The sequence below is a fragment of the Mobula hypostoma genome, chromosome 4, assembly GCF_963921235.1.
Source record: "Mobula hypostoma chromosome 4, sMobHyp1.1, whole genome shotgun sequence".
Classification (NCBI taxonomy): domain Eukaryota; kingdom Metazoa; phylum Chordata; class Chondrichthyes; order Myliobatiformes; family Myliobatidae; genus Mobula; species Mobula hypostoma.
This window is the reverse complement of record NC_086100.1, coordinates 100,256,025-100,274,668: the sequence shown is the minus strand read 5'-3', so window position 1 is coordinate 100,274,668 and position 18,644 is coordinate 100,256,025. Positions and strand designations below refer to the sequence as shown.

Sequence of the window (18,644 nt, the reverse complement as noted above, 5' to 3'; positions counted from 1 at the left end):
GGGTACGTGGGGTCCTTCATAATGCTGTTTGCTTTGCGGATGCAGCGTGTGGTGTAAATGTCTGTAATGGCAGGAAGAGAGACCCCGATGATCTCCTCAGCTGCCTTCACTATCCGCTGCAGGGTCTTGCGATCCGAGATGGTGCAATTTCTGAACCAGGCCGTGATGCAGCTGCTCAGGATGCTCTCAATACAACCTCTGTAGAATGTGGTGAGGATGGGGGGTGGAAGATGGACTTTTCTCAGCCTCCGCAGAAAGTAGAGACGCTGCTGGGCTTTCTTTGCTATGGAACTGGTGTTGAGGGACCAGTCTCTTAGTTGAGGGAGAACCACTTCTCCCACACCAATCTCTTAGCCACACATTTAGCTCTCTGATCCTATTAGCCCTGTACCAACTTACACATGCCAGAGGTAATAATTCGAACATTATTACTTTTTGATTCTGTGTTTTAAATTAGTTGCCAGCTGCTCAAATTCCCTCAGCACAACTTTTTTTTTCCATTGTTCTTCCTAATTGTTGGACTGCAACAACTGGATCTTTTCCCTCCTATTTCAAATACCTCTGCTCATCACATGATGTGCCCAAAACCCATGTACTAGGCAGACAATAGTCTTCAGGAATCTTGATCCTTGCGAGAGAATTGTGTCTATATCCCCAATTGTGTGTCTCTCTTTGCTCCTTTTAAATGGCTCCCTGAACCACTGTTTAGTTGTTCATCCTTCCTACACCCGTCACTCTCACCCTTACAGGAAACAACTATCTCAGACCTGTTGAACAAGCTCAAGGGCTGAGGCTCCCCTATCTCTTGGATTCCCCTACCTGCCTCACTTGCAGTCACACTCTGGCTCTGACTGAATTCATACTAATTCATTTAATGGACAAGACTGCCTCCTTAAACACAGTAACTCTCCCCCTCCCTGATGTGCCGCAATGTTTGAAGCTCAGATTCCAGGTCATCAACTTTGAGCCCGAGTTCCTCAAGCAGTCAACACTTGCTGCAGATGGGGTCACCAGGAGCCACAATGGGGCCCATCTGCTCCCACTTCATGCAGTTACAGCACTTCACCTGATCCTGCATCCCTGCTTTATTTAATTTATTGTAATTTGATACCTTTAGTTCCACAAAACTAATGCTTTATTAAAGCACCCTTACCTATTCTTAACTGTTATTCACCTGCGCCTACTTGCCAAAGCCTCTTATCATAGGTTCCTCCACTGGTCCACTTATAAAATGGCCAATTCAAAATGGCCTCCACCTCTTCTCACTGAAGCTTATTGAGCCTCAATTCGCCACTCAAACTCTGCCCGCTCCCACAATGACCAGGCCACTTAAACCTTGCCTCTTTTTATTGGCTTAAGTGAAACTCATTCTCAATGAAATCTGCCTTTTTTAATGGTTCCCACTCTTGCACAAATCTCGCTACTCTAAAGTGAAACTCACTCTCAAAAAGCTTTGCTGTTTTAGATTTAATCTTTACATGAAATCTTTATTCATCAGTAGTTTTGAAGTTATTTTTCTATGAACGCTATTTTGAGCTTTGATATAAACTCATCCATAAAACCAAATGACAGTTTCGTGCCAGAAATATGCTGCATCATTATCATTTGGTGCCTTTGAAATTTTTACAGCAATAAAACATTTTCATATTTCTAAAAAACAAATTCAATGTATATTAATGTACAGGTTCAAAAAATGTAATCCGGCTGCAAAGGGCTCACTTCACAACAATTCATAATAGTTTTAAATTTTACAGATAATTATAAAAAAACTAAAAATATATTGAACCAAAGGAGGACATGTTGTAGAAAGTGGTGACTAAAAGGTGGATTGTAAAGGAGAAACTAAAGGGTTGGACACATCCAAAACATTCATATAGATTTTGATGGCTTCCAGAGGACCGAAAGCCATCAATACTCATTGTGTGAAGGAAAATGGGGGAATACATTATGCGAATCTATAACATGCTTTTTTTCCCACTTTAATTCACTTACCACTGCGGGTGCATTTACTACTGATAAATTATAACCATACAGAAACGATGAACCAAAAGCTCCAATTAGCGACGCAGTCAGAAGATGGCATGTCAAACCCTAGAAAGGCAAAAAATCTTATTTAAACATTTTAAACCTTTTTTTAAAAAAAAGATCAGTGAAATGAGATTTTTTTAATTTGAGACAACTTTTCTTGATTAATATTTCATTTGGTATTCAATGACATTTTGCTGAAGATTCATTTTCAGGGTATGAGAATTATTACTGGTCATTTATTACCCTGCCACCTTAAACTGCTAAAACCCTTCTGATGAAGGCACTCTCAACAGTGCTATTGGGCTGATGTTTCAAGATACCAGAACTTCTATTCCCCCTTGCTTTTTCTGCATGTACTGCCCCAGTTAAGAACATGTTTTATTGCATTTCTACTGCTATGCTGTGAGGTATTTTAACTTTAAAAGCAGCGTGTCCTCTTAGTTTCAGGGCCCCAAACAGTCCTTCCAGGTGAGGCATCACTTCACCTGTGAGTCGACTGGGGTGATATACTGCGTCCGGTGCTCCCGATGTGGCCTTTTATATATTGGTGGGACCCGACGCAGACTGGGACACCGCTTTGCTGAACATCTACGCTCTGTCCGCCAGAGAAAGCAGGATCTCCCAGTGGCCACACATTTTAATTCCACATCCCATTCCCATTCTGACATGTCTATCCACGGCCTCCTCTACTGTAAAGATGAAGCCACACTCAGGTTGGAGGAACAACACCTTATATTCCGTCTGGGTAGCCTCCAACCTGATGGCATGAACATCGACTTCTCTAACTTCCGCTAAGGCCCCACCTCCCCCTCGTACCCCATCTGTTACTCATTTTTATGCACACATTCTTTCTCTCACTCTCCTTTTTCTCCCTCTGTCCCTCTGAATATACCTCTTGCCCATCCTCTGGGTCACCCCCCCCCCTTGTCTTTCTTCCCGGACCTCCTGTCCCATGATCCTCTCGTATCCCCTTTTGCCTATCACCTGTCCAGCTCTCGGCTCTATCCCTCCCCCTCCTGTCTTCTCCTATCATTTTGCATCTCCCCCTCCAGCTTTCAAATCCCTTCCTCACTCTTCCTTCAATTAGTCCTGACCAAGGGTCTCGGCCTGAAACGTCGACTGCGCCTCTTCCTATAGATGCTGCCTGGCCTGCTGCGTTCACCAGCAACTTTGATGTATGTTGCTTGAATTTCCAGCATCTGCAGAATTCCTGTTGTTTGTCCTCTTAGTTATGTTAGCTCATAGCATGGCTTCAGCTAAGAAAAGGAGCCATTTGCCCAACTCAGGAAAGTTGTGTCAGCCAGTTGGGTTTGTTCTGGTAACATGTTGTAACACTTTGCCCAGTTGGATGCAATGGAAGATTTAAGAGAGCTGGGCGGGATCAGATTTCTGAAGGAGAGTTGTCTGGTTTGGGATCTTTTGGGAGGAGGTGCAGAGAAAAGCACAAGGGAAGATGCTTGGGGGTCCCACCCGAAGGGGAGATGCTGTTGCAAGGGGTGCTGTGTGCAGACAAATGGTTTCAGGGAGGAAGTGCCAATACTTCCAAGATAACCAGTTTGTTCATGATGTTCTTCGAGGGAAGTTCAACCTGTGGCTGGTAATGGGGGTTCAGCACCGGGAATAAAGCAATACACCCAACTACCTCAGAAACGAGCTCCAACTTTTATGTACACAGTTAGACTGGTTTAACGGTAATGGGCCCCCTTTTCTGTTAACTGTTTAAGTTGAAATGTAGGTAAATATACTTCCACTGTAATTTTATTCCAGTGCATAATCCGTTATTTCCTGGTGAATAATAACTTTGCATGGGGCAGTATTTACCCAGCATTCACCACAATTTTCACTCCCTCATGGGAACATTCCAACTTTCCTGTCTGACTGAACCCGGATCATACCGATCCTAGACATGAGTTGATTATTGAAGGTGGCCGTCTCACTGGTACCCACGCAATGCTGAGTCTCAGTTAGCTAACGAGCTGAGTTTGTTACAAGCCCCAGTGAGAGGGTTACATGATACATCTATTCTATTCTCCCTCCTCTTATTTTCTCAGTCTTAAGGAAGTGGACAGTTTGTTCCATTTTGACCTCATTCTGCACCTGTTCTGCCACTTCCGGTAAGATGGCGGCACATTCGAATACAGCAGCCTCTCAGTGGCCAACCAAAGAACAACGTCACATCAGTGACCTGTTCGTTGTTCAGAGTTGCCAGCTGAGAGAAGGAGAAGCCAGTGGTTGGACCGGGAGAAGGAGAAGCTGGCAGATGGGCTGGTCTGGGTTTGGAGGGCTGGCCTGGGTGCAGACTGTGCTACTGCCTGCAACTTGAAGACACTGGAGTTGGTATGTGAAAGCATCGTGCAGGGTAACCATGAGTGACTGTCTTGGAGGTTTCTCTCGTGATCGCAAGACCCTGCTGGACATTGATTAATGTGATATGCCGCAGGCCGGTTTCCCTGGTTTGGTGGTTGAGACAGGCGACGAGGCAGCAGTGTGACCTCGGTTGTAGCGAGGACAAGGCTTCAGGCCTAGGGCTTGCCTGCTGCTGCAGTCCAGGTGAGACGAAGATGGAGGCAGAGCAGTGCTGAGTTTGTGCTTGGTTGGGAGCTGGCATCTCCCTCCAGTGTTCAACCGACAGGAGGACAGGCTGGATTGCCGGGAGCTGTACCATCAATTTACATGTTGCTCAGGGACTTGGACTATACTTGTGTTTTCTTTCCTCTCCCTCACCGTTTTGAATGTATAATATGCACTTTGTCTGATTCAGATGTATTTATCAGGTGTGAACATCGAGGCATACAGGGAAATGCATCGTTTGTGTTACCAACCAACACAACTAGGGGGCAGCCTGCAAATGTCACCACATATTCTGGCACCAGCATAGCCATACTCTCAACATTCAGCAGAAAAACTCAAGTAGCAGGAACAACTACAAAACAAAACAAGCTCCTTTCTCACCTCTTGTAGGTCCAAGATATTCAACTAAAGAAATAGGAGTCTGAAATGTGAGCACGTGAACACAAAAGATGCTGCAAATGCTAGAAATCCAGAGGAACACATACAAAACACTGGAGAAACTCAGCAGAAATCCAGAGGAACACGTACAAAACACTGGAGAAACTGCAGATGAAGCAAATGAATGAACAGTTGACATTTCAGGCCAAGACCCATCATCAGGACTGGAAAGGAAGGGAGAAAAGAAACCAGAACAAGGTGGTGGGGGAGGGTTACCCTTTAAAAGTCACCCTTTTGACATGCCTTTTCCACTTCCCGTTGGAATTTCTACCCCACATCCTGGCTACTGAGCTGGGCCTGAATACCAACTCCCATCAGGGTCTTTTCATCCTTGTAGTTTTTAACTCTACGCAAAGAATTCTACACCTTTCGGTCCTATGTCATGTCTTTCTCCAGACATAGATTTGAATTTTTACCCATAGAGCCTCCCCAACCTCTCTATCCTTTTATCGTGCATCATTGGGTGTTAAGCACCTAAATATAAGGTCACCGCTCAGCCTCCTTCACTCCAGGGAAAAGTCTCAGCCAATTCAGTCTCTCCACAATTTAACTTCAAGTGTGTGATGCTTTTTTTGGATTGGAAACTGCAGTGTTAGGAAAGGGAAAATAAACCACTCATCAGGCATCTGACCAAATAATCAGAGGCATGTGGAGTGAGCCCAACCAGCTGATAAGCCTGACGTGCAGATTTTTCAGGTCCCAAAGCCCTCTATGGACCGAACAACACCCTCAACCCAACAGTCACTGTGCTCAGAGCCAAGAACAAAGGAGAGACTATCAGGCATAGGTGAGTGTTAGACCTCCCTAGAAGGAATACTTCAAAAGAACTCCTTGGACATGGTCATCAACAACAGCAGCACCTAGGCTTTATTCTACAGGAGGCCATGCGAACAGCCTCACCACCACGCTTGGCCTCTATACTGTAAAAGTTCACATATTTACCCCTTCACCTCTTACCTCTTCACAGAAGAGGACATGCCAGAGGACCTCAGAAGCACTGTAACCATGACCATCATAGGAGATTGCCAGGATCTTCTCACCCCCACCCGCCCCCAGTGGCCAAAGAGTTCCCTAACCCCACACTACAGTGAAACACAAAGGTTATAACCTTCACTGTTCATAACATATAGGGAGATAGCCAGAGGAAAACCTCACCTTTGGCTGCCTGACATCATTTTACACCTGATGTACGATGGCGTATCCTGACCTTAAGCAGATGGCTGTCAAACAAGGTCTGCATGGTCAACCTAGTCTTCCTCACTGTTATACTGCATCTCAACTGTCTGCAATGGTGGAGGTAATCAAAAATGTGTTGCCTCCAGACCAGAGAGAGATGCTGGAGAACATGGACCACTCCCATAACTCAAAAACCATCCTTCAGCAAAAGCAGACATGGATAATGAAATTCACCAGTGTAGCAGAACAATATGAAACCAACTAAGGCAATGAGGACTTAACGATCAAGACACCAAACACAGCACAAAGGTCATGGGGCTATTAGCAAGACAAAAAGCATTGGAGGACCTCAACAACTCAGGCAACAACCTCTGAGGTAAACTGACAGTCAGAGTTTCACATCAAGACCAATAGCAGTTGAGTGTGGGGGAGTAGGGGTTGGGAGAACCCATCTGTTAGCATATTGAGACTTTCCACAAGACCCCCAAGATTTTTTTTTAGAAAATGGGATTTCCCCACAATGGAGCCCTTACTAATATGTCCTAAATTTCCAGCATTGCTGCCATCAACCCACCTGCCCTAAATAGAACAAGGATTATGGTTCCTCTGTGCTCACCAAACACCTCATCAGCCTACAAATCCAACACTTCATTCTTCACAACTTCAACCACCTGCAACAGGATCCCACTGTTAGGTATAGTTTCCCTCTCTCATTTGCTCATCACTCCCCATCGATCCCCCTCCCTCCCTAGGAACTCACATTGTATTACACAAAGACCCTCACACCTCGATCCCCCTCCCTCCCTCGGTACTCACACTGTATCCACACAAAGACCCTCACACCGCAATCCCTCCCTTGGTACTCACACTGTATCCACATAAAGACCATCACACCTCAATCCCCCTCCCTCCCTCGGTACTCACACCGTATCCACACAAAGACCCTCACACTTCGATCCCCCTCCCTCCCCCAGTACTCACACTGTATCCACACAAAGACCCTCACACCTCGATCCCCCTCCCTCCCCCGGTACTCGCACTGTATCCACACAAAGACCCTCACACCTCAATCCCGCTCCCTCCCTCGGTACTCGCACTGTATCCACACAAAGACTCTTACATCTCGATCCCCCTCCCTCCCTCCCTCCTGGTTCCCATCTCCCCATGTCTTTCTCCTCCCCACCCTCCCTATCTGCCCATCACCTACCCCCTCCCAGCACCAGTCCCCCTCCCGACCCTCTCCATCTGCCCATTCCCACCTGCTCTCAACACCTGTTCCCCTCCCTCCCTATATTTCATGCTCAGTTGCCCTATCAGATTGTAACAGCTTCAGTGTTTTGTCACTCCCACCTAGCACCTCCCAGTACTGCCCTCCCCTCCCTCATCTAGATCCACCTATTACCTGCCAGTTCTTGTTCCACACTTTCCTCCATCTTTTTACAGAGAATATTTCCCCCTTTCTTTCCTGTCCAGATGAAGGGAGTTGACTGGAAACAGTGACTGTCTATTGTCCTCCACAGATAATGCCTGATCCACTGAGATTCTATTGCTTCAGATTCCAGAAACTGTAATCTCTTTCACCTTCATGGTCTATTATTCAGTTCTGATTCTTACTCAAAACATGGACTTCCTACAGAAGACAATTAAAGCACTAGACAAATACCACTGACTGTTGCCTCAGTAACGTAGACCAAACCAAACAAGATAAACAAACTGATGTGAATGGCCTCTCACAGACCAACATCCCCCCCATTAAGGCTGCAGTTATACTCAGCTAGGACAAACGGGGCTGCCACATGATTCATGTATCAGACCTCAGATTCCCAAAGCAATCTGTTTTGGGAAGATAAAAATATTACCAAGTGTACAATTAAGACACCCTTGAATTGTTTATAAGTTTCCTTGAGCAACTCATGAGAAAGTTCTTTTCCTCTGGTCCACTCATTTGATATTGAATTGAGAACACAGGGCACAGAAGTACAGTGCCAGAACAGGCCATTTAGCACACAATGCTGTACTGAACCAACTAAACTGTGAATCTAAAACACCCAAACACTCATCCCCCCTACCAATACCATGTCTATATCCCTCCATCTTCCTCAGATTCATGTGCCTATCTAAGCATCCAATGTATTTTCCTCTACCATCATACCAAGCAGCACATTCCAGGCATCCACATCTCTGAATAAAAAACTTAACCCCCACATTCCTTTTGAACCTACCCCTCTCACCTTCAATGTATTCCCTCGAGTTCTGAACATTTCAACCCTGGGAAACAGATCATCTCTGTTCATTCTATCTGTGCCTCTCATGACAGCACATGCCCTCTAAACCAGGCAGCATCATGGTAAACTTCATCTACACCATCTCCAAAGCCTTAACAGCCTTCCTATGGTGGGAAACCAGAACTGTATGCAATATTCCAGATGTGTCCTAACCAGACTTGCATAAAGTTGCAACATAATTTCTGAACTCAAAGCCTCAACTAATAAAAGCATTCCATTAGCTTTAACCACTTCATTAACCTATGTAGCCACTTTCAAGGATCTATGAACTCGGATCCCAAGATTTCTCTGTTCAGCAACAAAGAATCTTGCACTAACAATGTACTGTGCCCTTGCATTGGCCCTACAAAGGTGCAACACTTCACATTTATCTAGGTTAAGCTCCAGCTGCCATTTCTTAGCCTCGATCTGCAATTTTTCTATATCATGCTATATTCTTTGTTAGTCTTCTACACTAGCCACAACTCCACCAATCTTGGTATCAACCCCAAACTTATGAACAAACCCATCTACATTTTCATCCAGGTTATTTATATACATCACGAACTGCAGAGGTTTCAGCACAGATCACCACGGACTTCTTGCATTTTAATCTTCTGGATTTTGTCAACGGATGAGGGACTTTGTCAAACGCCTTACTAAAATCCACGTAGACCACATCCACTGCCCTACTCTCTCTCATCACCTGGCTCGACATGCCATGCACAAAGCATGCTGGCTCTCCCTATGGCTTTTCAAATGCTCGTATACCCTATCCCTAAGCATTTTCTCCAGCAAATTACCTGCAACTGATGCAAAACTCACCAGTCTATAATTCCCAGCTTTTCCCTTGTTTCCTTCTTAAATAGAGGTTCAACATTAGCCACACGCCAGTCCTCCTGGACCTCATCTGTGGCTCGAGGGGACACAAAGATACTGGTCAAGGCCCCAGTAATCTCACCACTTGCCTCCTTCAATAACAGGGTAAATCCCATCAGGCCCTGGGGACTTATCCACATTAATACTCATTAGGAGGCCCAAAACTTCCTCCTCGACCTCCCAACTGAGTGTATTTATACACTCAGCACTGATCTCTTGGTCCTCCATATCCTTTTTCTTGATAAATACTGAAGCAAAGTATTCATTAAGTACCTCACTTACCTTCTCTACATCCAAGCAAATGTTAGCATCTTTATCCTTGAGTAGTCCTACCTTCTCCCTAGTTATCGTCTTGCCCTCAAAATGCCTTAGGATTCAGCTTAACCCTAATTGCTATGAATGTTCCATGGCCCCTCCTGGCTTTCCCAATTCCTTCTTTAGTTCTTTTCTGGTTTTTTTATACTCAAGTAGTCTGTTTGATCCTAAATTCTGAAGTTTTTCTCGTCTAAATTCATCACTTCTCTGGACATCCAAGGTTCTCTTATCTTTCTATCCCTGTCCTTCCTTCTAACAGGAATGTTTCTCTCCTGTATTCTGTGCAATGAATCTTTAATCACCTGCCAATGCAGATTTGTGTTGAGAAAATATAGAAGCTGAAGGAATGGTCGGCAGAAATGAAGCACTTCTCAAGTCTCACACACACTCACGTCATCGTCCCTTTAACCCACCTGTAGAAGAGTCTGCAAGTCCCACAAAGGCTTCTTCAGTTGAATAGATATATTTGCCAAATCATTTTAAACTCCAAGACTGCCCATGGAAAATTTAAAAGCATGACAAAAGGTGTTATACTTAAATGCACGTAGCATAAGGAAAAAGGTGGATGATCCTGTTGTACAGCTACAGATTGGCAGGTATGGTGGCCGATTAGGAAAGGGGGAGGTGCAACGAGACCTGGGTGTCATTATACACCAGTCATTGAAAGTGGGCATGCAGATACAGCAGGCGGTGAAAAAGGCGAATGGTATGCTGGCATTTATAGCAAGAGGATTCGAGTACAGGAGCAGGGAGGTACTACTGCAGTTGTACAAGGCCTTGGTGAGACCACACCTGGAGTATTGTGTGCAGTTTTGGTCCCCTAATCTGAGGAAAGACATCCTTGCCATAGAGGGAGTACAAAGAAGGTTCACCAGATTGATTCCTGGGATGGCAGGACTTTCATATGAAGAAAGACTGGATGAACTGGGCTTGTACTCGTTGGAATTTAGAAGATTGAGGGGGGATCTGATTGAAACATATAAAATCCTAAAGGGATTGGACAGGCTAGATGCAGGAAGATTGTTCCCGATGTTGGGGAAGTCCAGAACGAGGGGTCACGGTTTGAGGATAAAGGCGAAGCCTTTTAGGACTGAGATTAGGAAAAACTTCTTCACACAGAGAGTGGTGAATCTGTGGAATTCTCTGCCACAGGAAACAGTTGAGGCCAGTTCATTGGCTATATTTAAGAGGGAGTTAGATATGGCCCTTGTGGCTAGGGGGATCAGAGGGTATGGAGGGAAGGCTGGTGCAGGGTTCTGAGTTGGATGATCAGCCATGATCGTAATAAATGGCAGTGCAGGCTCGAAGGGCCAAATGGCCTACTCCTGCACCTATTTTCTATGTTTCTATGTATGATATTGTGGCCATCACTGAGATATGGCTAAAGGATGCATGTCTCTGGGAGCTGAACATCCAAGGATACACGGAGTATCAGAAGGATAGGAAGGTAGGCAGAGGGGGTTGTGTGGCTTTATTGGTAAGAAATGATATCAAATCATTAGAAAGAAGTGATATAGGATCAGAAGGTACAGAATCTTTATGGGTTGAGCTTAGAAATCGCAGGGGTAAAAGGACCCTGATGGCAGTTGTATACAGGCCTCCAAACAGCTGCAGTGATATGGACTACAAATTACAACAGGAAATAGAAAAGGCTTGTCAGAAGGGCAGTCTTATGATAATTGGAGAATGGGGAATACGGAGAATGGATCAGCTCATGATAAAATAGCGGAGCAGACTCAATGGGCCGAATGGCCGACTTCTGCTCCTTTTGTCTTATGGTCTTATGGTCTAAAAGCAAAGAAAAGCTGCATGTATTTTAAAATAGCACCTGTGTATCCAGCAATGTCATTTAACACCATGATTTAAGACCATAAGATATAGGAGCACAATTAGGCCATTTGGCCCATCAAGTCTGCTCCCGCATTTATTCATGGCTGATCTAATTTTCCTCTCAGTCCCAATCTCCTGCCTTCTCGCTATATTCTATCATGCCCTGATCAATCAAGAATCATTCAACCTCGGCCTTAAATATAGATAAAGATTTGGCTTCCACAGCTGCCTGTGGCAAAGAAATCCACAGATTCACCACTCTTCGGCTGAAGAATGCCCTCTTCATCTCCATCCAAAAAGGATGCCCCTCTATTCTGAGGCTGTGTCCTCTGGTCTTGGACTCTCCCACATCCCCCACCACAGGAAACATCCTCTCCATATCCACTCTATCAAGGACTTACAACATTCGATGTTTCAGTGAGGTCACTCTTCATTCTTCTGAATTCCAGTGAATACAGGCCCAAAGCCAACAAATGATCTTCATATGACAAGCCATTCAATCCTGGAAACATTTTCTGAGAACCTCTTTTGAACCCTCTCCAGTTTCAGCACATCCTATCAAAACCTGCTCACAATATTTCAAGTGAGGCCTCACCAATGGTTTATAAAGTCTTAACATTACATCTTTGCTTTTATATTCTCATCCTCTTGAAACGAATGCTAACATCGCATTTGCCACCCTCACCACAGACTCAACCTACAAATTAACCTTTAGGGAATCCTGAACAAGGACTCCAAAGTCCCTTTGCACTTCAGATTTCTGTATTTTCTCTCCATTTAGAAAATAGTCAACCCTTTTATTTCTTATGAAGTGCATGACCATGCACTTTCCATCTGCCATTTCATTGTCATTCTCCTAATCTAAGTCCTTCTGTAGCCTCTCTTCCTCAAAACTACCTGCCCTTCCACCTATCTTCATATCATCTGTAAACTTTGCAACAAAGCCATCAAGTCCATCATCCAAATAACCTAAAAAGAATTGGTATCAACACAGACCCCTGTGGACTATCACTAGCTGCTAGTAGCCAACCTAAAAAGGTTCCATTCATTCTTACCTTTTGCCTCCTGCCAATCAGCCACTGCTTTATTCATGATAGAATCTTTCCTGTCATACAATGGGCTATTATCTTGTTAAGCAGCCTCATGTGTGGCACCTTATCAAAGGCCTTCTGAAAATCCAAGTACACAACATCAACCGATTCTGCCTTGTCTAGCCTGCTTGTTATTTCTTCAAATAATTTCAACCGGTTTGCCAGGCGAGGTTTTCCCTTTATGAAACCAGGCTGATGACCGTCGATTTTATCATGTGTCTCCAAGTTCCCTGAGACCTCATCCTTTATAATCGGCTCCAACAGCTTCCCAGCCACTGAGGTCAAACTAACTGGCCTATAGTTTCCTTTCTTCTGCCTCTCTCCCTTCTTGAAGAGGGGAGGACATCTGCAATTTTCCAGTCTTCCGGAATGATTCCAGAATCTTGTGATTGTTGAAAGTTCATTACTAATGCCTCCACGATCTCTTCAGCCACCTCTTTCAGAACCCTGGGGTGTAGTCCATCTGGTCCAGGTGACTTACCTACCTTCAGACCTTTCAGTTTCACAAGAGATTCTCTCTAGTAATTGTAGCTTCACACACTTCATGACCCCTGACACCTGGAACTTCCACCATATTGCTAGTGTCTTCCACAGTGAAGACTGATACAAAATACTTATTCAGTTCACCTGCTATTCCATTGTTACCCCATTTCTATCTCTCTAGCATTGTTTTAAAGCAGACCGATCTCTACTCTTCCACTGTCTTTTACACTTAATGTATCTGAAGAAATTTTTGGTATCTTTAATATTATTGGCTAGCTTACCTTCCATCTTTACCTTCTTAATGACAGCTTTGTTGCCTTCTGTTGGTTTTTAAAAGCTTCCCTATCCTCTAGCTTCCCACTAAATCTTGCTCTATTATATGCCTTCTATTTGGCTTTTATGTTGGCTTTAACTTTTCTTTGTTGTGTCATCTTACCTTTAGAATACTTCTTCCTCTTTGGGATGTATACATCCAGTGTCTTCCAAATTGCTTCCAGAAATTTCAGCCATTGCTGCTCTGCAGATGTTCCTTACCAATCAATTCTGGCCAACTCCTCTCTCATGCCTCTGTAATTCCCTTTACTCCACTGTAATACTGATACATCTGACGTTAGCTTCTCCTTTTCAAATCTCAGGATGAATTCAAACACATTATGATCACTTATTCCTAAGGGTTCTTCTACCTTAATTCTGAGTTATTGAAGAACATCCAATGCAGAATAGTTGATCCTCTCGTGGGCTCAACCACGAGCTGCTCTACAAAGCCATCTCATGGGCAGTCTAGAAATTCCCCCTCCTGTAATCCAATCTACCTCCACATTGAAGTCTCCCATGACTATTGTAACACTGCCCTTTTGACATGTATTTTCTTTCTTTTCTTTCTTTTTAAATCTTTTTATTTATTTTCAAAATTATAAACTCAATAACAAATTTGGTACAAAGAGATTGGAATGTATTTTCTATCTCCCATTGTAATTTGTAGGCCACATCCTTGCTACTATTTGGGGTCTGTATACAACTCCCATCAGGGTCTTTTTTACCCTTTCAGTTCCTCAACTCCATCACCTTCAACACCTTCTGACCCCTTGTCATCTCTTTGTAATGATTTGATTTCTTTTTTTACCAACAGAACAACGACACCCCACTGCCTTCCTGCCTATTCTTTCGATTCAATGTGTATCCTTGGACATTAACCTTTCAGCTATAACCTTTAGCCTTGATTCAGTGATGCCTATAACATCATACCTGCCAACCTGCAACTGTGCTGCAAGTTCACTTATCTTATTCTGTATAGGGCATGCATTCAAACATAACATCTTCTATATTCTATATATAGAAAGGGTTCTATATTCACCTTTCTCGAGTTTGTCCACCTTTTACGTTGCAACTCATCCTATTGACTGCAGTTTTGCCCTATCAACAGCCTCTCCTCACTACACATTGCCTCTGTTTGTAAACCAGCTGCCTCACCTTCAGCATTATCTTCCACCTTTCCTACAATACTTCTTGCATTGAAATATACACAGCTCGGGACACTAGCCACACCATGCTCAGCCTTTTGATTCTTAACTTTGATGACTTACCAACATCTTCCTCCACAACCTCTCCACTAACTGTTCCCATCCCCCTGCAACTCTAGCTTAAACCCCACCAGGCAGCATTAACAAACCTTCCCCTAGTATATTAGTCCCCTTCCAGTTCAGGTGCAAACCATCCCTCTGTACAGATCCCACCTTTTTTGGAAGAGAGCCCAATGATCCAAAAATCTTATGCTCTCTCTCCTAAACCAACTCCTTTGCCATGTATTAAACTGTACAATCTTCCTAGTTCTGGCCTCACTAGCACTTAGCAATCCTGGGGTCACAACCATAACAGGCCCTGCCCTTTAAATTAACACCCAATTCCCTGAATTTCCAATGCAGAACCTTGTCACTCTTCCTACCCATGTCATTGGTACCTACATGCCTATATAGATTATGACCTCCCACTTACGAATGCTGAGGACTCGATCCGAAATATCCAGGACTCTGGCACCTGGGAATCTCATTTTTGCAAACCCAGAACCTCCTGTCCCTTCTCCTCACAAATCCCCTATTACTGCAGCATGCCTCTTTTCCTCCCCCCCCCCATCTGAGTCATAGAGGCAGACTCAGTGCCAGAGACCTGACCACTGTGACTTCTCTATGCTAGGTAATCCCTCCCAACAGTATCCAAAGTTGTATACCTGTTGTTTAGGGGGATAGCCACAGGGATACTCTGCACTGGGTCCTTACCCCTTGCCCCTTCCTGTCACCCAGTTTCCTGTGTCCTGCACCTTGGGTGTAACTACCTCTCTATATGTCCTATCTAACACCCCCTCAGCCTCCCAAATGATCCAGAGTTCACCCAGTTCCAACTCTTAACACGGATTGTTGGAAGTTGCAGCTAGATGCACGACTTGCAGTTGTAGTTGCTTGGGATGCTGGAGGTCTCCCCGCCTTCCCACATCCCGCAGAAGTATTCCACTGTCCTGCCTGACATCTCCATTGTCACTGAGCAGACGGAAATAAATCTGGAGCAAATAAATTGCAACTGTGAATCAAGCACATGTTATGTGGTCCAAATTAACTTATTGAAAATTATCTTCTCCACCATACGACATGGGAGTAGAATTAGGCCATTTGGCCCATCAAGTCTGCACTGCCATTCCAATATAGCTAATTTATTATCTCTCTCAAACCCATTCTCTTGCCTTCTCCCTGTAACCTTGAACAATCAAGAACCTATCAACCTCCACTTTAAATACATTCAATGACTTGACCTCCACAGCCAATGAATTCTGTGGCAATGAGTTATGAATTCCTCTTACTAAAGAGACTCATCTCTATTCGTAATGGATGTTACTCCATTCTGGGGCTCTGTCTTCTGGTCCTAGACTCCCCCACTATAGGAAACATCTCCCCACATCCTCTCTTTCTCGGTTCAGAATACCCCCCCCCCATTCTTCTGAACTCCAGCAAGAACAGGCTCAGAGCCAAACACTCCTCCTACAGCCCTTTCGTTCCCAGAATAATTCTCAAGAACCTCCTCTAGACCCTCTCCAATAGCAGTACATCTTTTCGTAAATCGGGGGCCCAAATCTGCTCATAATATTCCAAATGTGGTCTCAATAAACCCCTGTAAAACCCCAGCATTACATCCTTGCTCTTACAGTATATTCTTGTTCTTTCAATATGAATGCTAAACTTGTATCCTATCTGTCATCCAAATCACTGTCATGTAACTTGCAATGAAGCCGTCACAATACTGACCACTGCAGAACAACAGTCATGGCATGTCAACCCCCTTTATTCCCACTCCTTGCCTCCTGCCACTCAGCCAAGCTTCAATCCATGCTAGTACCTTTTCTGTGATACCACAGGCTCTTTGAGCAGCCTCGTGTGCAGCACCTTGTCAAAGGCCTTCTGAAAACCAGTAAACAACATCCACTGACTCCCTTTTGCCTGTTATTTCCTAAAAGAATTCCAACAGATTTGTCAGGCAAGACTCCCAGTGACTGACTTCGGCCTACTTCATCACCTACCACCAAGAACTGCAACATCTTCCCAACCACTGAAGTTGGGCTAACTGGCCTGCAATTTTAAACAGGAGAAAGTCTGCAGATGCTGGAAATCTAAAGCAAAACACACACAAAATACTGGAGGAACTCAGCAAGTCAGGCAGCATCCATAGAAATGACTAGAGTCGACATTTCAGGCCAAGACCCTTCTTCAGGACTGAGAAGGAAGGGGAAAGCAGACAGAATAAAAGGGTGGGGGAGGGGAAGGAGGCAATTTTGAAGGTGATTGGTGAACCCAGGTGGGTGGGAAAGGTCAAGGGCTGGAGAAGAAAGAATCTGATAGGAGAGGACAGTGGACAATAGGAGGAAGGGAAGGAGGAGGGGACCCAGGGGGAAGTTAATAGGAGAGTGAGAGGCAGTAAAAGGTCAGGAGTGGGGAATGGTGGAAGGTGGTGGGTTGGTGGGTTGGTGGGTTGGTGGGGTGGTGGGGGAGGGGATTTTGATAACTAGAAGGAGAAATCTGCATTCATGCCATCATGTTGGAGACTACCCGAAAGGAACATAAAGCGTTGCTCCTCCACCAAGGGAGACCTCCTTTTGGCACAAGCGGCGGCCGTGGACCAAGAAGTCAGAACAGGAACAGGAATCGGAATTAAAATGTTTGGCCACCGGGAAGTCTCACTCGTGGTGACTTTTGGGCAACATAGAGGCTGCATCGGGAGCACCAAACCCCAGCAGATTCGCAGGTGAAGTGCTGCCTCACTTGGAAGGACTGCCTGGGACACTGAATGGAGGTGAGGGAGGAGAGGAATGGGCAGGTGTAGCATTTTGGGCTACTTGTTGGGATAAATGCGGGAGGGAGATTAGCGGGGAGGGACGAGTGGACAAGGGAATCACAGAGAGCGCGATCCTAGCAGAAAGTGCAGGATTAGGGGAGGTAACAATACATTTAGTGGTAGGATCCCTTTGCAGATGGTGAAAGCTGCGGCCTATAATTTCCTTTCTTCTTCTCCCCTGCCTTAAAGAGTGCAATCTCTCCAGCTACCTTTCAAAACCCTGGGGACAAGGTCCAGCAGACCTTTCCGCTTCCAAAGCACCTGCTCCTTAGTACTACAGTAAACTACACTCTGATACGCTTAACTCTTCTAATCAGATTTCTATAAAGCTGTCGATCTAATTGTATCTTTTGAGAAAAAAAACTTTCAAAACCTACTTAATAGTGACCGAAGTTGGCGGCTTCTCAAAGCCCTTTTAGTTGCATGTACATTGAAGTCATGCAGAAAGGTTGCAGTAACCCAATTTGCTGTGAACAGACTACGAGTTTCAGAAGTTTAAAATTACAGTGAAGTAAACGTGCTGTGCTAGTACTGAATTCCGTGGAAATGCCACGCCACCGATGCCGCTTACCTTTTCTACGGTTCTGTGAAAATAAAGTCTACAACAGGCGCTGCTTATGAAAGCCTCGTCCAGGGTGCCGGACACACGGCGCCGTCTCTGCTCCATCCAGCGAATCGCATGTCCCGCCGCCCGCGGTCACGTGACCCGCAATCGCGCTCCCTGATACCGCCGATGGTAAAGCTACAGCCCGTAGTCCCGCCCCGTCTCCATTTGGTAAATACTGTACTGTAATCGTGAAGTTATCATGAAGGAATGGTGACATAAAGAGTAATTCTACCACTGTGCGATTTCTAAAAATAGCGGAAGGTTTGATGTATAATTGAGTTTTAATAGAGACAAGCGAGACTGCAGATGCTGGGATCTGAACGGGAAAATAAAGGTACTAGAGGAAATCAGCGAGTCGGGCAGCGTCTGTGGAGCCGGAACGGCAGTCACTGAGAGTCAATTTGTCTGTACGAATGCTGCCTGAACTGCTGAGTTCATCCAAAAGTTTTTTTTAAAATAAATCCTTTAAAAAAATCTATTGCTAATAGATTGTTTTGCGTGTGGCTAGATGCAATGAATGGAGTAGGATCCTGGGACACCAATGTAGTTTACATGAATGTTTGTAGGATTAAAAACATGATTACATTT

At 44.7% G+C, this 18,644-nt stretch overlaps 1 protein-coding gene across 4 annotated transcripts in view; it reads right to left on the bottom strand.

The window, feature by feature from the left end:
- The window catches only part of slc2a9l2 (solute carrier family 2 member 9, like 2), a 268,228-nt gene extending 250,085 nt beyond the window's left edge, over window positions 1-18,143 (bottom strand). For 3 of the 4 annotated variants that reach the window (XM_063046289.1, XM_063046290.1, XM_063046291.1), the window contains exons 1-2: window positions 18,021-18,143; window positions 1,993-2,091 (exon numbers count right to left, since the gene is read on the bottom strand). In XM_063046289.1, coding sequence (XP_062902359.1) covers window positions 1,993-2,091; window positions 18,021-18,116 — 195 coding nt within the window. In that variant the 5' untranslated portion in view covers window positions 18,117-18,143. Of the gene's footprint in view, window positions 1-1,992; window positions 2,092-18,020 lie in introns of those variants that run through there. The other variant, XM_063046293.1, reaches the window with a different exon arrangement.
- Between the last annotated feature and the right edge of the window lie 501 nt (window positions 18,144-18,644).